The sequence below is a fragment of the Aulonocara stuartgranti genome (assembly GCF_965226115.1).
Source record: "Aulonocara stuartgranti genome assembly, chromosome: 2".
Taxonomy (NCBI): domain Eukaryota; kingdom Metazoa; phylum Chordata; class Actinopteri; order Cichliformes; family Cichlidae; genus Aulonocara; species Aulonocara stuartgranti.
Window position 1 is genome coordinate 6990012 of NC_138940.1, and position 21832 is coordinate 7011843.

The window sequence follows — 21832 nt, forward strand, 5'->3', positions numbered from 1 at the left end:
CGGTGGGAAAAAAACGGCACATTTTTGACTTTTTTTTTTTTTTTTTTTTTTTGCTGAAGATTCACCCAATAACAAGCAGAGCCCAGAAGGAGAATGACAATGCAAGCACTACAGTTTGCACAGTGTCCTCAACAACTGTGCTGACATTGGTGCCTTTAGATGATACACATACACATATGTGCACACACCCACGCAGACACACAGTCTTTCCTTTAGTTTTTGCCTCACAGCATTTTCAGAATCTCTGATTTCCCTTTTTCTCTTTGGACTCTGCAGTCTATATTTTTAAGGTCATAAAGAAAGCGATTAAGAGACTTTTTTGATGTCTTAAAAATTAATGTAGTCACACAGCTGGAGCCTTCACTCCTCCAAACATTAGCGACAGGACTGTGGGTTATTATCTTTACTCGAGTTTTCCATGTTTGCGTAAAGATTTAAAAATGAACCAGAAGACTGTTCCTCTCAGTCTTATTCAGAATCTATTTCTACCCTACCTTTTAGCCAAAAGCCAATGAAGGAGTCCCTGAAGGAGGCAGGTCACTGACTTGTGAGGGCGATTAAGATTAGTAAAAATCAGCTGGGAGAGCAGTTCCTCTATTCAAAGCAGTGATAGCAGTGCTGCTTTGATCCTTTCATAACGAGAAGCTATTGAACATCATTGTGACAAGTTACATATGGTGTGGGAATTACCAATCCCCTATTTAATTTTGACAATTTCCAGAGCCTATGCTGCGTGCAGTTTAGGTAGGGGCAGATTAAGTAGGAGCACTGTGGCACATGACAAGAAGAGCAAGTGAGAAGCTGCCAACAGCAGCATTTTAACTCTCAGTATATCAGAAAGAATTTGCTAAAGAAGCTTGTCATATTGAATATTGAAAGTTAAGGATTATTTAGGCCGTCATTGACAAATGATGTGCAGATTTCATAGGTGATGTTGAAAGGGTTCTAATTCCAGTAAATACAGTAATAGAAAGCACCGTCTCCAGGCTTGCCCTTGTGCTGTGGAGGTGCACATCTACAGCGAATGCAAAATCTCCTCCACTGTGTCACAACAGTGATCCTTTAACATGCATTTCATTTTAAAGTTGCAGGAACTGACTCGGGAAAATACTGAGTGGTGAAGGAGAATGTGCCTTCTCACAGTTTTGACAGTCTGACCCTAGGGGATGAATTCACCACATATAGACCCATAAATATATTAAAAATATATTTAAAAAATATCTGCATGCTCATGCTTGCACTCTTGATATGATGCTACTGATGAGAGTGCTTTGTTATGCTTGGAGGCCACAGGCTTTGCCACAGAGCTCAAGTTTGACCTCTGGGGTATAAAATTTGTGCACCTGCAAGGGGTCAGAGCAGGACTTCCTAGGAGCAATTCAAATGTAGCAGGAGCACCACAAACAGAGCAATGCAGAGACAAATTTAAACCAGGTCCGTTTTTTGTTTCTTTCAGGTGCAGAACTTAAAACTTCTTGTTGTGTTGTCTTATGCTAAGAAGTTAATGAAGTTGATATAAGATGAGTATTTCGGTCTAATAAAGATGGACACATTCGTTAGAATCTTCCTGAAGTTTGTAAGGTTGTTTTATGAAACTGAAGAAGTGACTTGGATGAGTGACGAATCGTTTCTCCCACTGAAAACGCTATGTCCAGATGAACAGATTAACCTTTTGGGATTTACTTACCTGACTGATTGAGTATGCATGCAAGTTTTAGCTAGGCGGAGGAAATGGTTACATTTTCTGATTACCGGCTACAAATTTTCACAGTAAAATTTCAGTTTCAGCCACCTAAGTTTAATTATTTTTGTTTATTTGTTTTAGAACTTCACCTCACCATTACTTACTAAAATCCTCTCCTGAATCCTGGAAGTTAGAAGAATCATCCACTGCCAACAAATGATTTCGCTTGCTTCATGGTTTGACTCCCTAAACTTAAATAAATTATAATGGTCTTAGGCATATACCTTATTTTCAATGAATGCAGAGCTCCACTGAAACAGGTATAATGATCTCACTCTGGGGCCTGATTTTTCTTGAAAGAAGAAAGATTAGGAAGTCGTTCCCTTTAGTATGTTAACTGCGTTGCAATCCATTCCTATTGAAGCAGGTTTTTCATCAGAAATGCTGTCTTTTTGCTTCGTTATAGTGGGAAGAACTGTACCACAGGCCTACTGTACAGGGGAAGCTCCTTTGAGTATTTTCCCATCATGCTTCATATGTTACTATCCTGCCAGTGCATTTTGCTGTTGGGTTAAAATGTTTGCAAAAACAATGTCCAACAATTGCTTTCTGCAACAGTCTCAACACATTTTCCCCTTTCACTTTCAGTTTGCACTATCGTGTGCAGGGACAAAAACCTTCATCCTACTCATTTTTTGTTTTAGTTTTGGCATTTGTTTTGTGTAAAAATGCAGTCAGGAAGTTGAATTATTGAATTAGCTTGCTGTATTTAACAAAGAGAGGATTCTCCTGCAGTGAGTAGTGTTACGCAATGTCTTTGTTCATCTGCAAATCCTGTTTGGACAACTAGAGAAAACTCGCAGCGGTGGGATTCTACCAGATATTTTTAGATTTGTTCATCATTTTATCCTTGTATTCCTTGTGTGCATCCTTCCGTCTTTTTGTGTTTTCTGCTATTAATTTATCCCTTTCTCCTCATTTTCTCCCTCACTCCTAAACATTCACCCCCTCCTTCTTCTACCAAACCAATCCTCATCTCTTCATTTACTGACTCACCTCTCTTTGTTGTTATTATTCATAAATAATTTGTCCATCTTTCTGCATCTCATTTTCTTTTTCCCTTTCACTCCTCTCCCCCGACCCCAGGCCATCTACTATGAGATAGGCTTCCTAGTTTGTGCAGCAGTGGGCCTGCTCTTTACCATTCTGATGCCAATAGCCGGGCTCTTCTTCTGCATGTGCCGCTGCTGTGACAACTGTGGTGGTGAGATGCACCAACGCCAGAGGAAGAATGCAGACTGCCGGCGTGGCCTCCTGGGAACGCTGCTCTTCTCCACCTCACTGGTCATCACGTGAGTATGACACATGCAGAAATGACACACATAAGTGAAATATTCAGAAATCGGTTTGCAAGCAGACGTGCACATTCTGCATGCAGACATGCATGTATGCATACACTGGGGTTATAAACAAGATGCATGTCTGTCTCTTATGGCGATACTCTCCTGCACATGTGTACACATGTTAGTAACACACACACACACACACACACACACACACACACACACACACACACACACACACACACACACACACACAGTCATCAGTTTTCCTCCTCCCCCATGCTGTTTGCTATATATAGTTGAGTCCTACTGTAGATTGCATGTGGCAGCACCCTTCATTCTTTTATTCATTCAAAGCTCTGGTCACTATAACCTTCTGGGGATCCAGACTGAAAGCTTTCATTTACTCTTGTGGCAATGTCTCAGTGCACATCTAAAATACTACAAATCGAAGATAAAGCCGCAATATGCTTTGGAATTTGACCGCAATAATTCTGGTAAACACTTCTGACCTTTTGACAATACACACAATTTCACCTAGACCTGTACTCCTTGGTATTCATTGTAATGAATATAATACCGTTAAACTTTTTTCACATTACTGCACAGTCGTCATTGTTTGTCTTTTATATGCACATTTTAAGCAGTGGCTTTCTCGAATAGGACTGCGGTGAGTTTAAAAGCAGACTTAATTTTCAAGATTTCAGTTCAAAAAATATATTTTGTTTTCCTTTCCCCATTGTTCACTTGCTTTGACCAGATCATTTTAAAAAACAAAAACAAAAATCTGTGGGCCTTTTTGCCCACAGATTCTGCATATTCACACACAGAAACACATCTGTTTCTCTAAAGTCTGACTCTTTTTGCTGTGGTGTGATAGAAAAGTTTTATATAAGAAGTGTATAGAAAAGGTAGCTATGGGCTAAAGTCAAACTCTTGGTAAACATGAGTTAGTTTGCTGCTTTAAAAGTGTGCCAAGTTTGTCTTGATGCATTCTCAATTATCCAGGAGATGTGCCAAGTTTGATAATGTTAGATTGGATTTGTTAGCTCAGCTTTAACGAATGCAAGTGATAAAGCTTTAAGATGCTATATGAGTTCTTTCACTTTTTCGAAGTTTAAAGTGTTAGTTTTTCATTTGGAATGAGCTGTTCTCTTTAGCGGCACTTTCCCTTTTTTCCCCGTAACCAAACTGACCAATCGGCCTCAGATATACTGTCTAGCCGTTTCTTTGACAGTCTCATTAGCTTCAACTGCAACGTGACGTGCAAATCTCTGGAAATGGAACTGCACATTACTGCAATGCTGATCGCAACTGGGATTGTTCTGCTTGTTATGCCACATAAGCATGCATGTCAGTTTAAACACATGCTTTTACAAATAGATGATAGGATGTGAGTGTATCTGGCTGCTTTATCGTGCTAATACTAATCTGGCAGCCAGTAATCTGCCAGTGTAGCTATCTGCTGTTGTTTCCCAGGTTGTTTTTTTTTTTTTTTTTTTTGTTACTTACACCCGAAGTACATGCAGGACAGTAACCTCGTTGTAAGCTAGCATTTTCTATGTGTATTAAGAGCATAATTCTGACATGAAAATCGTGTTAGATAAAGTGGGACATTCAATTAAGTCTATAAGTATTCCAATATACAAAGTACCCTGTTTTTCAGAGGCTAAAAAAATAACTAGACAAGCTAGTATAACTTTAAATGTGGGGATTGTTTTTAATATTTGGATGAAAATCATTTTCAGTCAGTGACTGATGGACATCACCAATCACTACTGATTATAATGTAACCAGGCACATATTTGGCAAAAATATAGATTTCCATCCATCCATTTTCTTCCGCTTATCTAATCCAGGAGAGCTGGAGCCTGTCCATAGGGCGAGAGGCAGGATACACACTGGACAGGTCAGCAATCTCTTCCTGGGTTAACACAGAGACGGACAACAATTCATGCTCTCATTCAGACATATGGCATGAGGGGAATACAAAGTCTTTTCAGCTGCCTTCAGTTGAAAATGGATGAAATAAAGCTTTACATTCACCCTGTACTTCTTCTTTATGAGCCCATCAGACTGTCCTGTAACTTGATGAGTCTCATCTGTCAGAAAATGGACCACAAGAAACCTAATCTTCCTTCCATTCTGGTTTACAGTCTCAGCAGCACAAGAAGCATAGCCACTGGGGATATAGCAACACTACAAAAGATGTGGGAAAACAACAGTTGAGCTAGACTGAAGGCATCCAGGAGTGTACTTAGTTTGATGTTCCTCGACTTTCAGTCTTCATTGGAACAGAGCCTAGTTATATGAAATTCCCCAGCAACATCCCAGCAGCACAGACAGAAGAGTCTGAGAGCATCCTCACAGCTCTTATTAAATCTCCCGAGCTACCAGGCAGAGATGCAGCAGAGGCTCTAATGAAGCAATTACAGGCTTGAGAGGGATGAGTTCCAAGCCCAGGCCAAGACTGCTTTTTACTGCCACTAAAAAGCTGACAGCCAGGCACAGAAAAGTGGCGGGGGTGACATTTATTTTCCAAGAAGTGTTAAAATCGGATTAAGAGAGGGGAAAGACTCCCAGGTAAGGGTGAGAACATCGAAATGACCACAAATGAGATATAAACACAGCTAAATGATAGCTACAGAACCTGGGCATCACCTTCTGTTGCACTGTGACATAATATAGTGCAAGTAACTTTTTATTATGCATTATGTCAACGCATATTTGATGCTAAGCATTCATTGTAGGGAAGTTTTCGCAGCACTTTCCAGTCATCCCTTCATATCTAAGTAGTATAGACAGAGATGTAATCTCTTACTACCTTGCTTTGCTGTCAGTTAACTCAGCAAGGTTTTAATCTCTCAATATACAAGATCTTATGAAGGATTGTGTCTTTATTTATAAAAACCGAGTGATGCAAAGTGGATTTCAGTGTCGGGATGGCTACCAAGCTGCTGTTACTGGAGATACACCCAAGCACACAGATAACATTGTCACAATCCAGCCTGCCATATAGGCTTAAGGGCTTATCAACTCTGCCAGAAATGTCAAACAAGCCTTTGACTGTTGCCTGAAGACACTACACTTTCCTGAGTTTAGATAACATGCCCTTACTGAAAAGGTAAATCCCATACCCTTATCCTAATTACAGAGTGGAAAGCAGTCATAGTTGCCTCTAAATAATGGCCATGCCAAATGTGAAGGCAACCTGAATTAAGAAATAAAAACAGAATGGTAAAAAAGTGAGTCAGGAGAATTTGGTATCAGTCAGATTTTTGCTATTGTACACCACCTGCCTAAACACAGAAGGGTGTCCTGTGGTGTTTCGCACTGGGACGTTGGCAGCTGATTATTTCGGTCCTGTAGGTTGTGCAGTGGGGCCTCTGCAGTCAGGTCAAGTCACTGTTATTTATCTAGCACATGTAAAAACAACAGGAGTTGCCCTGAGGTGCTTTCCAGCCGAGGAAAACATATTAACAGTTCAAGTCCCTAAAAATATAAATACAAAGCCCACATAAACAGAAACATGAATACACTGAAAAGCAAAGCAAAAATGTAATAATCATAATATAAAAAAATCTATCAAAAATCAATAAAATAAAAACCTCAGAGTAAAATTATACAAAAGAATACATTTAAAAGAAACAACAGTCATCTAAGGGAGCAAAAAGGAAACATTGACAGGTGGCTGACAAAAGGCAGGCGCCTCAAATTTTACCTGGCTAGATCACTATGGCAACCTGTAGACATGCAAAGCTAGTTATGGTTTTGGGTTTAAAACCAGCTACAAGTGCTATATTTTAACTTGTAATTGTGATTGATGTGCAATATATACATACACCAGTGTCTCCATGAGGTGTTCCTTGTTGGAACATTGTTCACTTGCAGAACACAGGTTCCACAAGATGCCAAAAACATTAATAGGAATCGGAATAATTTTGGCATTTTGCAGTTGCTGGAGATTTGTTCCCTGCCAATCCATGAACTGAATGTGCTGTTTCACCACTTCTCAGAAGTGCTCTATTAGAGAGAGACCTGGTGTCTGTGGAGGCCGTTTGTGGAGGGCAGCGATGGTTGTATGGGGAAAATCCCAGTAGATCAGCAGCTTGTGAAAAAAACAGACCTGGCCATCTGGCGCCAACAAACATGCCACATTCAGAGTCACGCAAATAATCTTTCTTCCCATTCCCATACTCAGTTCAATCTTCAGTATGAACCTCATCATGTGTACATCTAAATGTTTTGGCTTACTTTCCTATGATTATCTGATAGGGGTTAACAAGCAGTTTACCAGTTTTACCCGGTGAAGTGTGTGGTGAAGACTTCCTCCTGAATGAGCGAATTGTATATATGTAGCCAAGGTTTCTGGCGTATGTGCGACAGACTGAGCATTCCTGGATCCACTGTGGCAAATAAAGGAGGCAAAAAAAGCAAAACAAACAAAGCAAATCGGTGAACCAGGTAGAAATGGGAAGAAAAAAATCTGTAACAAGAAAGCTAATGAGAAAATTTCCCTCTTATATCATCCTCCTACTGTGAAAGTGGTAGGGTCAAATCCCAGAGGAGCTGCCAATGAGCTGCAGTTGTAAACGTGAATGAGTAATGTTCACTGGGTTAGAGTAGCGCTGTAGGGCTATGGGGTTTGATTCACACGGATGCCAGTCATGCTGAAAATGCATGCACTTCTGCTCCGGCTACAAATGTACTGCCCAAGTAAAAGCGGGCAGGATTGTTGTCATTGTGTGCTAAACTCTGCCAAACACAAAGCAGATGTTCATCACTGACTTTTAATGTTGTATCTTACAGGCAGAGACACTGGATTGGCTTTGTGGGAACAAACATGATGAGAATGATTAAGATAAGATAAGATAACCTTTATTAGTCCCACACGTGGGAAATTTGTTTTGTCACAGCAGGAAGTGGACATACTCATAATTTAATCAGAAACATATTACAGCAATTTGCCAATTAGTGGAGCTGAACTATTAACACATTCACCAAGTTAATTTAGGTGAAGGAATATTGAAATCTAATTAAGCATAAAATGATGTATTAAACAGGCCTTGAGAAATTGATAATTACTGTGGCGTGTAAGCACGTTAAACTGATTTCTCATAGGGCTTTAAATTTGGGTACATAGCAGGAAAAGACACAAGCAAAGCAAACAAAAGAAACATGGAAAACTCACAGTGAGTAAGTTAGAATCCAACTCAGTTTACAGTGAGATTAAACCTTTAGAAATAATGAATATGCATTAATACCTTTCACACAGATATTATGTTTGATCATTCAGGTTTTTGTCCATCTGTCCAAAAAAATTCTACCTGGCCAAGTTTTGGGAAACTTGCAGGTCTGGATAATTGGTTGTCGTCATTATTATTATTATTATTATTATTATTATTATTATTGATTCTTCTTTTCTTTCTTTTTTTAATGTAGTCACCCCATCAGCTTGTGAATATATATACACAACTGCTTGGGGCTCAGGGCAGTCTGGGGGGAACCAAGGGCTGACAAATTTCACCTTTCCTCTTTTAAACAACCTGCGGTCGAGGTGCAATGTCATCTTAGTGGAAGGATGCCTTAATGGAGACTTGCAGGACACATAAGCAAGCCACGCTTGTTCATATTAGTGAATATTCACACACATAGTCAGACTTATGGAGTCTCTCACCACACTTCTTTTTCTCTTTCTATTTACAAACAAGGGATGTTTCCATATTCTCTCCACCTGTCTAAACGAAACACCCAGCATACATCATTAGACATACATGCACAATTAAGGGCATGCTGAGGTTTGTCACATGGAATGTAAATGGAGCTGGCACCAGAGGAAAGAGGTTAAAAATATTTAACCAGCTTAAAAAACTACAGGCAGATGTTGTTTTATTACAAGAAACTCACAAACCTGTCACAGGTTTAAATGAACTTAAAACACCTGAGTTTCCTAACGTGTTTGCAGCCGGTTATAATTCTAGACAACGGGGAGTAGCAATTTTAATACATAAAAATGTTAATTTTACAGTACTCGATACAGTTATAGATCCAGAGGGTAGATTTCTAATTATTAAACTATCAATATTGAACAAAAAACTATGTATTGTTAGTATATATGGTCCAAATGTTGATGAACCCTCATTCTTCCACGGTTTTTTTAGTGCACTCTCTGAACACCTTGATTGCACACTCATTCTTGGCGGTGACCTCAACCTTGGACTAAATGAAGAAATGGATAGGCTCAACACAACAGGAACTCAGCGTAATTGGCAGTCCACAAATATAATCAAACAGTATATGAACGACTTTGGTCTTTGCGATGCATGGCGCTCTCTTCACCCCACCAGTAAGGAATATACTTTTTTCTCGCATGTTCATCACTCTTACTCTCGTCTGGATTATTTTTTGGTCAGCAGCTCACTGCTGTGTGACATTTCAGACACTGAGATTCATCCTATAGCTGTCAGCGATCATGCTCCTGTATCTTTAACACTAATGCACAAGAATAATACTACGCCAAGTAAAAACTGGAGATTTAATATATCACTACTTAAAGATGAAGACTTTATTAAATACTTTAAAAAGGAATGGACTTCATATTTAGACTTTAATGACACTCCCGGAATATCTGCTTCTGTTCTATGGGAAGCAGGGAAAGCTGTGATGAGAGGTAAAATAATTTCTTTCTCATCACATAAAAAGAAAGAAGAAAACAAAAATATTCAGGAATTAGAAAAAAACATCAAATCACTAGAAGAAGCCTACGCGTCCCACCAAGATCAGGAAACATTGAACAAAATATGCAAAACAAAACTAGAATTAAATGAAACTATTAATAAAAAAAACACAATTCCTTATACAAAGACTTCGCTTGCAGAATTTTGAACACAGTAACAAATCAGGTCGATTTCTAGCTAACCAGCTAAAAATAAATAAAGAAAAAATAACTATATGTGCTGCTAAAGATTTATCGGGGAACACAATATATGATCCTGGAAGAATAAACAACATTTTTAGGGATTTCTATGAAACTTTATACTCACCACAAATAAACCCATCTAAAAATGAAATTGATCTGTTTCTTGACAACGTAACTCTTCCAAAATTACTAGACAGTCAAGCAATGGAACTGGATTCGCCACTGACGCCAAGTGAACTCCAGGAAGCCCTGATAAGTATGCCCAATAATAAGGCTCCAGGTCCAGACGGCTTCCCTGCAGAATTCTACAAAGAATTCTGGACAATTTTGGCACCAGTATTCCACGGCATGTTGCAGGAAATCGAGGAAAATGGCAGACTACCACCAAATATGAATTCTGCCAACATTAGTCTCCTGCTAAAACCAGGCAAAGACCCTTTATTTCCCTCAAGCTATCGTCCAATTTCTCTTTTAAATGTAGACCTTAAAATAATCTGCAAAGCTCTCTCAAAGAGATTAGAGAAAATGACCCCCCTCTTAATTCATCCTGACCAAACTGGTTTCATAAAAGGTCGGCACTCCTCAACAAACACTCGTAGATTACTTAATTTAATAGACTACTCATACGATAAAAACATCGAAACCATAATATTATCTCTAGATGCAGAAAAAGCATTTGACAGAGTTAATTGGAAATTTTTATTCGCAACTTTACACAAATTTGGTTTTGGAAACTCTTTCATAAACTGGATAAGAATATTATACAATTCCCCAACGGCTCGTATCAGAACAAATGACCAGACATCCTCCAGCTTCTGTCTCCTGAGGGGCACCAGACAGGGATGCCCACTCTCCCCTTCACTTTTTGCAATTTTTATCGAACCTCTAGCAGCAGCATTTAGACAGGCTACAACAATTAAGGGCATAAAATGTAAGAACATAGAACATAAAATCAGTCTCTATGCGGATGATGTGTTGCTTTTTCTGCAAAACACACAAACCAACCTCTCTGAGGTAATTACTTTAATAAACTGGTTTTCAAGAGTTTCAGATTATTCAATTAACTGGCCAAAATCTACAGTTCTCCCCATTAACTGCTCCTTCCATAATTCTTCCTCTGCCCCACTGCAATCCGGAAATATTAAATATTTAGGTATTAATGTCTCTCCTAAGCTTTCAGACTTAACTAAACTAAACCACATCCCACTTCTAAAGAAAGTAGAAGGCGATCTGACTAGATGGAAATCTTTACCCATATCACTCATGGGAAGGGTCGCCACTATAAAAATGATGATCTTGCCAAAAATAAATTACTTATTTTTGATGATCCCTAACAAACCATCACAAGATTGGTTCAGATCTCTGGATTTATATATTTCCAAATTCCTTTGGAAAGATAAACCCCCGCGTATTAGCTTAAAAACGCTACAAAGAACCAAGGATAGAGGAGGATTAGATCTGCCTAATTTTCACCAATACTTCTTAGCCAACAGGCTTCAGTTCATCTCAGAATGGTTAAAACATACCTTCTTAGTTGAGCCCTGGCTAGATGTTGAACAGGCACTATGCAAGGATCTAGAGATTTCAGACCTACCATTTATTAGCTCAAACATCAAAAGACATGAATGCTTTAAAAGTATCAACATCAGCTTTTCTCTAACAGCATGGTGGGAGTTTCTAAAAATAACGGAGTCTTCATTAATCCCATGCAAACGTACACCTATCTGGAATAACCCTGACATATTACAAAACAATAATATGATTAATTTCCCAGAATGGAGTTGTAAAGGAATTAAATACTTAGAACATATATTAGAGGGAACAGAATTTATTCCATTTGACAGACTAGTTGAACAATATGGGATCAACAAGACAAGGTTTTTAGAATATCAACAAATTAAATCCATAGTAAAAAAGAAATTTAACCTCAGTCAAGTTGAATTACAAACACCACTAAGTGCGGCACATTTTCTTACTCTTAAATCCCCCAAATTATTATCTAAAATATACAGAACACTTTCTAAATTAGATGAATCAATATCCCTTCCTACTGCAAAGTGGGAAGCAGATTTATCAGTCAACCTAGACCAAAACTTCTGGTCTCAGATTTGCTTAAAAACTTTTAAATTAATTAAAAATCCCAGTCTGCAATTAATACAATACAAAATACTTCATAGAGTGCACTATACAGGTCATCGGATGTTCAAGATGGGCTTTACATCTTCCAACAACTGCTCACACTGTCAAGGCAATACACCAGACAATTACATCCACGCTCTTTGGTTCTGTCCACCAGTGCAAAAGTTTTGGCGCGAGATATGTGAAGACTTATCAAAGTGTCTGAAATGTAACATTCCAACTTCCCCCTTAGTGTGTCTACTGGGCAGCTTAGATAATGTCACTTCAGAAAAGAATATAGCCCATATGATCTTCACTGCCCTATGCATAGCCAAGAAAACAGTCCTCATGAACTGGAAAAATAAAAATAATCTTAATTCTAACCAATATAGAAATTATCTATTAGATTACATTAGTCTTGACACAGCCTCTGCCACCACATTAGATCAATTGCTCTGGGCCCCTTTTATCAGCTCCATCACCTAGTGGGGGTGGGGGGTCATAGTTTGGTCCCACCTTCACTGTTGTGATTGGTGAGGAGGTAGGGACCGGCTTAGGGCGTCGGGGGGTTCCCCGGAGGCATCTTCCTTGGGGGGCTCAACCCGGGGTAGCGGTCACGTCCGGTTGGGGGCTCTGTTGGCTCTCAGGTGACTGTTTCCTCGTGGCTGCGTGCAGCGGGGCTAGGGGAGGGTCTGTGCTGACGGACGTGGGTTACTGACCTGGCAACCTGGCTGCCCCTGGGTGGGTCCGGGATGGGCGTGAGGTTCTGGGGGCGCTCCGTCTCTGGGCCAGGGCCCGGGCCGGGCCTCGGGGGCTTGGGTCCTGGTTGGTGTGTTGCCGGGGTTGTGGGCGGGTGGGTGCATGGGGGCCCGGCCCTGGAGCAGGGTGCCGCCGGTGCGTCGAGCCGCCTGGGGGGCTCTTCAACTGGTGGGGGGGATGGTCACATCTTGCAGGAGCTTTCTTCTCTTCAGGAACTCTCTGCAGGAGGGGGAGATACAGGAGAGGTGGAGGAAGATCTCAGCCTGGGCGTTTACCGTCTTATGTAGTCTGGAAGATGTGTGGATGGTGGGGCGGGTGCAGTTTTCTCTGTGGTGGGGTTGGGTGGACTGTCCAGGGCTCTGTGGAGCCGGAGGGCGCTACTGCACTGGGCCCCGGTCTGATGGGCCTGGGCCCCCCTTCCCTGGCGGGTCGCGAAGGGTGGGAGTGCCTACTGGGGTCAGCGGGGGAGCTGGCCCCAGGGAGGGGTTACCTGCCCCTCCCTTCCTTCCCTCCCCATCTCCAGCTGCCTCCCTCTTCCCGCTCCTCCACAACCACCCACACATGCAGGGCCTTGGAGTGGGGGTATGTCACCAGGGTGCAGAGGAGGCTACCCCCCCCCGTCCCCTTCTGGCTGCCTCTGCCTCAATTTTATCCCACAACTTAGACATTCACATTATTCACACTCTCATTACACATACATATAGGATCTTGGGGGTGGGCACAATCACGGAGTCCAAATTACCATCAGGGTGTATACCTCACCCCTGACGTCGTTGCCCACCTCTCAATTTTAAATACACTTAGTCATTGAGGGCTAGCAGGAGGGACTATGCGCTTACCTGCTGCTCCTTGGCAGGTAGCTCCATGCCCTCCTGGGTTTTAATTGCACCTTAGAACACATATGCATCAACACTACAATGAGCGGGTGGAGGGAGGTTTGGAGTCTTCTCCCACCCCCATTCTCTGCGGCCTGCTGGAGTGGGAGGGCTAGTAGGAGGAGTTGGCCGTCCGACTGCGGTCTGGGGTGTGGGGCCTCCCTGCTGCTGCGGAGTCGGGGTGGTCTGCCTCTCCCCACCGCAGGGAAAAGGGTAACACCACCTGGGTCTGGGTGCAATTCCCCCCTCCAGGGGCAAGGGTACCTAGACCCGGTTTGTAGAGTACGCTTGGGGAGTGTGATTGTGTGTACAGCGTCTCTTTATGTCTGTCTCCACGTTGGTTGAGTGTGGAGTGAGTGCATATGAGAGCATGAGGGTGGGAATGGATGTTTGTGTCTGTGTGTGCCTGTATGTCTGTGTCTATATGTCAGGTTGGGTATCAGACGCCACCTCTCTGGGGACACCTCAGGCCCTCCAAGGTTTGGAGGCCTATCTCCACCCACCACCACTTCCCCTGCCGGTGGCGGACTCCCTCAGGTGTCGGTGTGTTGGTGGTTCTTTGTGTCTGGGGGTGGGCGCCCGGGTACACACCGGCTCACTCCTTGGCGGCCGCTTGTCGGGGCCTGGGGCTCGCTCGGGCCCCTTTGGAGGTGGGGTGCCCCCGGCCTCTCGGCCTGGGGCTCGGTCACTCAGGCACAGCTGGGGGCCGGCGGAGCTCACGGGCGCGTCACTGCAACTCCCCCTGACTTCTGCTCCGCGGCTGCTGGGCGAGCCCTCATCTGGGACTCTCCTCAGCTCTTACTGGAACAGTGGCGCGGCTGCCCCTCTGTTGGTCTTCCATGGTCTCTTGTGTTCTGGGGGCCTCTGGATGTCTGGAGTTTTGATCTCCTCCATACCCGCTTCATACCCTGGAGGACGGGGCTGTGGCCCCCCACACTCCCTAGCAGATCGTTACATGGAGAAACCTTTGGAATACAAGCGCGCTGATCCACACAGGTATGCACACATGGGTATTCACAGACGCGGACTAAAGCTTTCTTGGCTGCTGCCTCAAAGCACACTGTGCGCTGTCTATCTTGCGTGCTGCACAATATCGTTTATTATTTAGTAAATATTGATATCTATGACTAGCTAGTTTATTGTGATGGTGCTTTGTTTTCTCTATTATTATGTTGCTCTTTGTTGTTTGCTGTCTCCTCTGTTTGTTTTTTTTGTTTGTTTGTTTTTTTTTCTCCATACAGGTGACCCATGAGTTTTTTTTTGTTTTTTGTTTTTTTCTCTCTCTTCCCCCCCCCTTCTCACCGTCTCTTCTCCCCTTTGGTTTTCTTTCTTTCTCTCCCCCTCTTTCTCTCATTCATTCCCCCTGTCCTATTTATTAAAAAAAAAAAAAAAAAGACAAAGGATGAACTGAAGCTCTGCCATCACGTAATGTCGCATACTGCTGTTTCTGATGTCATTTAGGAAAAAAAAAAAAAAAAAAAAAAAATGGAGACTTACTTGGGGAAGGAAGGGACATCAGTTGTTTAATAATATCAGGGTGTGCTACAGAGTTTGAATTAGCATCACAGTGAGATTATATTACATAATTCCTTTGTGTGTGTGGTGTTTTTGATTAATATGTTTTTTAATATGATTGGATCCTTATCATTTGGGGATATCTGGGCTCTTTGAGTTTGCTTCTTTATGGTTAGTGTTTATTTTATAATATCTCTAACCTAAAATAAAGAGAGATTGTATCATGTCAGTAGCAAATTGGTAAGATAAATGTTTAACTCCTGCTTATATGAAAAGGGCTAATTGTCAATGTTTGTGTCCTCATGCTTCTTTTGTGAATGTGATTGCCACCGCTGGGGTAATTTTGCAACGCATTAGCCATTCAGCACTGTGCCATTAATATATCGTAGCTCACATGTGTACTGTATGCTAAACAGCATGTTTTGTTATCTCTGCCAGCTATTGTATATTCCCACTCTGTTTTATTAAAAGAACAGCAGGAGTTATTTCAGTTTCTACTAATCAGCTCTGATTCTGCACAACACCCGCATGGATTTATAATAAGAAAATGACAGACATAAGATCTTTGCTTCTGTTCTGACCAAGTGGAAGACCCTTGCCCCATGCTGTTATCCAGTATGGGCTTCAGCAGTCTATTTCAGTTGCTGGGTGTCCAATATTATTAACACAAAAAGTCCTAATATTATGGACTTAGTAATCCATGCTAATTATATGGGGTCTTATTAATGATAATACAGGCGACAGTGAACTGAGCATTCAGCAAGCTGAATTTTAAATCTCAGGCACCCAGATTAGATTTGAAGGGTTTGTCTGTAAATGAGCTATCTGATGTCTGGGATATCTATAAATGGGCATCCCAAGCGATGTACAATATATCTTGTACTGATTCAGTTTTGGTTGGTAATCTTTTTGTGCATCATTTTACGTTTATGAAGGAAGAGAAGGTCAGCAAATGACCTTGCAAAACCATGTTAGATGTGCTGAGTAAAATACTCGTATATCATGGGAAATCACTGCTTGAATGAAAAACAACCACTGTGAATTCAGTATGCAAGTTAATTCAAATTTGATTTTTTTTAAACCAGGCTAAGACTTTCTGCCTTTATGTTGGACCAAACTTAAATTTCTGAGCACATGCTTGTCCACAGACAGCTATGCTACTGGACAAGCTTGTGCAGATTCCCCTACCTTCTCAAAGATATTATGTTGTTATTTTCTCACTGTTGCAGCTTTGCCTGTTAAGTGGTAGATAGATTAGTGGTGTCGCAGAATGATAATACACGCCACAATCATAAACAAAAAAAGCAAAGCTCATAAAAGTTCCAGTGTATCAGACAGTTTTCTGGCCAAAGTAGGAGTGAAGGAATGCAAAGACTGGTCTCTGTGTTCGGCTTAGCTCTGTTCTAGTGTGTGTGTGTGTGTGTGTGTGTGTGTGTGTGTGTGTGTTTTCTTTTATAACCAAGGCTAAACACAAAAAGTAGTTGCTTTTATTTTAATGGGTCAGTTTAGTTTAAAACAAAGTGAACACAAGTTCCACTTCTGTTTATGTGGTGTGTGAGTTATAGCACTGGATCCTGCTGAATTATTAATAAAGTGACCCAATTAATTCTTAAGTTGTTGGAGCACAACACACAGAAGGGACATCACCAGGAGCTCAGCAGCCACAGTCAAAATAATTACTTCTGCAATACTACATACATTAATCTAGAAATGCAACGCATAAGATTAACTTTTTGACTTCGGAGCTTTTAAACCCTTAAAACCCTTGACATTCCTAGCAAAAGACTTCAACCGTAGTATTATCTCCTCTCACATAATGAGGGGAAAGTGTGTGAAATAAAAGTACAAACTTGTCAGTATACCAGCATGTTCCTTTAGTTATTTGTAAAATATAATTCCTCCCACTGAAATTCTCACAGCTCATTAAAATGGAATGGAAAGTTATTGCGTATGCTTCCTTTAGCACATTTTATCTTCTAACAATGTGTAACTTGATCGGAGTACTGAAAGTACTGAATTGGAGCTTAAAGCTGATCTTTTTTAAAGTTTTATTTATAAAAAAAAGGTGAATGAAAGTTTAAATGAGAGATTAACTGCAGACATGATTGGATCAGTAAGAAAATCTTTGTGCATTTTCAAGGCCTGCGGAAACTGTTTATTACAGTGTTGTTACAGAGTGATCCATCTTTTAATACATATACAATCTTTGACAGTGTTGTGCACAATGACTACTTTGTTTACATCCATATCTCCACCAGCTGAAAGACAAAACTGAAGATGGCAGTCTAATTTCAACGTTTTAATCAGCTAAATGTTTCTACAAGGCTGATGTTTTGTGAAATCATAACATAATATAATATAATATAATATAATATAATGCACAAATGTAGAAGACTGACCATTGGCAATCACAGCTCATTTTGCGTAAGTTAATTTGTTTCGACACATGTAACCTGTTTTGCAGAACGCTTTAAAAACCTTTGGACATTGGCTCTATCACTGACACTATAACTAAGTCCTTATCGAGGACCGTGGCCTTTAAAGGCATCAGAGGCCACCGTCAGGCAAAGACCATTGCCATTGTTAGCGCTGGAGAGAAACCTGACCCACAAGCTAAACAAATGCTGGGCTCCTCACTGCCTCCAACAGCTGGCATATGGAAGGGGACCTTGGCAAGCAGCTGAATTTTGCAGCCCAAATAACACCATCATGGCTGCAGCCAGATATGATCATCGTATTCAAATCCACCAACTAATTGATCATGTTGAAATTAAAATTGCAATGAGAAGAGAACAGGATTTGCAGGGCAATCATTTAGCAATGGAGCATCTGAAGTCACAGAGAAGGCTACTGGGTGGCTTTGCATCCAGAGTATGGAACCATGAACAGTTCCTGCTGGACCCTAAGTTCCATCACTGATTGAATCTGTGAGATGTGACTTTCATCCCAAAAACTGGAGAATTCTAATGTTTTATTGAATTGAATTCAGATATATATATATATATATATATATATATATATATATATATATATATATATATATATATATGTTACCTCAATGTGGTTTATATTGAGAGGTAAATGCTTACTACAATAATGAGAAATCACAAAAAAAAATCAATAATATAAAACTAAATAGCTCAAAGTAACGTTGCTTCATAAAATGAGGCAAAATAGGTCTATAGAATAGCAAACAAAATAAAAATTGATCAATATACATACTAAAAATAAACACAACAAATTAAAATAAATTTGTCTGGGTTTTTTCTTTGAGAGGTTTGGTAAATGGTGAGATTTTCAAAAAGCCTTGAAGTTTGTCTCACAGATGTGCTGTGTTCTGTACAAAATAATTGCACGTGGTTGTGAAGAGTTCTTGTATAAGGTCCTTTTGATCAAACAGAAAAACCAATATCCATCCATCTATCTACCTGCAAAAGTATTTTCATTGAATTTATTATAAACCACTCACTTGCTGATAACAGATCAAACATATTCTTGCATTCTGTCACATAAAAAAACTAGCACACAATTAGCTACGTATAAACACAAGTAGCCAAGTAAACTTTTACCTCAATCCTGCACCTTCTGTAACCCACACATTGCTCAGTTAACAGCCTCCCTGGGGAGAAATCACATGCAGGACTATTTTTAGGGGCTCATTAATAGTGTGATGAGCATCAACTCTTTCACGAAAGAAGCTACAACTATGAAGATGTCACTTGTTCACTAAATGTCAGGCTACTGGGAGGTAATTTATTTTCAGTGCAGAGCGGCATTAGGGTGCTGTTACACTAGCAAAATATAAAATTACATTTTACTTAAAAGCCTCTAGGGGATTTGGAGTAGTAGCAGCAAAAGTAACAGGATTCTAGTGTGAAAGGAGAGCCCAAAAAACACATTTTGATGTTAAAAATAAAATTAAAAGTACAGTAAAGCAAAGTAATTATTTCAGTATGATTGACTGAGATTATATGCACAGAATGAAGAAACTAACCCATCCTGATGCTCCGTTCTTTTCCAGCAATAGCCAGGATTATTGTTGTATATATTGGAGAGTATAGTTACAGTATAATGTATAGCATTATATATAGCATTATGCATTAGGCAGTAGTAGTAGTAGTTGTCGCTGTTGTTTTGTTGTTGATGATAATGATGAAAAAATGCCATACAGGTGGTTTTTGCTAGGCTTCCAGTCCTTTTTCTTGTACTCCATTCTATATTTAGTGTTGAGTCGAACAAAATTCGAAAATCTAAAATGATAATAAAATAAGGTAGATATCCTGAGAATTTAAAACCATCAACAAGAACAAAAATGTACCTGAAGTGTGAACTTAAGTGCAATCTGTGGGCATGTCATAATCTACCGCAGGTGTGTCCAACTCCAGCCCTTGAGAGCTGAATGAAATGAAGGCCGCAATTGGAGCAGCCTTCGTTGCCTGGCTGTGACGTACTCGGCCTTCAATTTCAAGGGTGCAGCCTATGAATTGGGACATACCTACTGTCCTGCAGCTTTTAGACGCATCCTTGTTCCAGCACACCTGAGTCAAATGAATGGCTTGTTATCAGGCCTTTGGCAAACTTGATGGCATGCTGAAGAGGTCGTCCAACCATTTGATTCAGCTGTGTTGGAGTAGGGATGCACCTAAAAGCTGCAGGACAGTAGCTCTCGAGGACTGGAGTTGGACACCCCTCTGATCTGCAGACTAGAAAGAGAACAAAAGCTTGCAGGTAATCGGTGAGATCTGCACAGGATTTCTACTCTTTACTAACATGCATTATGTGCATTATCCAACTGTCTCCATTGATTTTTATTTTATTTTTGCATCTTAAAATCACACATAGCTCATGGAAATGTGGGTTACCTAATGTGTTGGGGAAAATGTGCACAAGCGAACAGCGTGAAACATCTCACTTTAATACATTGCAGTGTGTAACAGTCTCTCATCAAAAAAATAAGTAAATAAATGAATAAAAAAGTAAATAATTGTTTTGGACATCTAATGCTTTGATTTTCATTGAACTCCACCCATTAAAAAATCACTGTTATCAAAAAGCTTTTAACCACTTACCTCTGGCTATTTTTGTATATACAGCTTTTCAGTCTGTGTAATTTCTCAGGCTGCAACTGAGAATTATGTTTCTGATTCATAAATATGTATTTGCGCTCTTCTTTTACGTTGATTGGCCCTTAAGCCTTATCCTTATTTTCTCTTGAATTGTCTCTGTTTAAAGTTTTTTTTTTTTTTTTATTAATAAACTAAAAAAAAGTTATCATCTCCTGTTCACAGCACACAAACACCAAACAATGGCAGCTTTACACATGCCACAGCCAAGCTAATTAACTGGAGAGGTTGTTCTCAGAATTTGCAGTGCATCCCATAATTTATCACATCCCCTGGAGAGACCTCATTCATACTAATCATTCAAATTTTCCCTCGTTTTGCATTTATAGCTGAAATCCGCCTTATTTTTTACTAATTGAATTTTTTCCTCTCACCCTGGGATGCTAATGGTCATGGATTCTTGTAGTGTACACCTTACAAATCAACACACGATTTAGAAGAATTCAATATTGTGAAGCTAACTGACTTTCCTAGCTAGGCCGGGCTTTCTTTCAAATTTATAGGAGACATTTATGTTACAGTAGTGATGATATGGCACATTGTTACACAGGAGAGAAAAGATAGGAGAAGGCAAAGCTGCAGGGATCTGTGATGGCTTTACGAGTAGGAGGTATAACCCAGAAATATCAGCATTTCTGGGAGATGGATCTGTCATACATGTCTTTGTGTCACTTTGTGGTCATCAGGGTGTACCCCAGCAAAATGAAGGCTGGCAACTTTATACTAACCAGGCTCACTAGTAATGAGCCACTGTATGAGAGCTTTGTGGTTATAAAAGAACAAATAGTATTTTGGGGGCTATATTGGGAGTGTTACTCAGATATAATACAATTCAATTCAATTTTATTTTGATAGCACCAAACCACAACAACAGTCACCTCCAGGGTATCTATAGTGTAAGATAAAGATCCTACAATAATATATTGAAAACCCCAACAATCAGACGACCCCTATTAATAGTAACTAATGATTAAATGTAAAGTGATTCATAATAGAAAGTGAAGAAAGGTGAGTGGTGAAGAAACAGTGCAAATAGAATAAACTGCTTTTTAGTAGTTTTTTTGTAGTTTCGTTTAGTGTAGAAACAAGGGTTCTGATGATAGCAGCTTAACAATATTAACAATGTCAAATTATTAGAAGCTTGGGAGGGAAGAACAAGAAAAAGGTCATCAACGTAATCAGCAGAACATTAACCATTTGATTTTTGAAACGTACAAGAACTCACAGGATAATACAGCATATGTACAAAGGGCCATCTTTACTAGCAGTGTACAAACTCATCCCATCCCTTAAAACTGGAGCTCATCCCAGTGGTTAAATGCCACCTGGATAGGAAAAGAGTCATCCCATGGCTAACACACAGAGAAAAACAAACATCCACACTCACATGCACACCTCCAGCCAAGTTAGACTGACCAGTTAACCTAGCATGCATATCATTGGAGTGTGAGAGGAAGCCAGAATCCACAGACGGAAGGAGGACACACAAACTTCAC

The 21832-nt window shown here is 40.3% G+C and overlaps 1 protein-coding gene across 19 annotated transcripts in view; it reads left to right on the forward strand.

Annotated features, from left to right (window-relative positions):
• Positions 1-21832, forward strand: part of prom1a (prominin 1a) — a 93268-nt gene that overhangs the window by 37780 nt on the left and 33656 nt on the right. For all 19 annotated transcript variants that reach the window (XR_014271395.1, XR_014271396.1, XR_014271397.1 and 16 more), the window contains one exon: positions 2831-3036. Coding sequence is in view for 6 of the 19 variants with exons in the window: in XM_082505963.1 (XP_082362089.1) it covers positions 2831-3036 (206 nt within the window). In the remaining 13 variants the exon portion in view is untranslated. The remainder of the gene's footprint in view (positions 1-2830; positions 3037-21832) is intronic.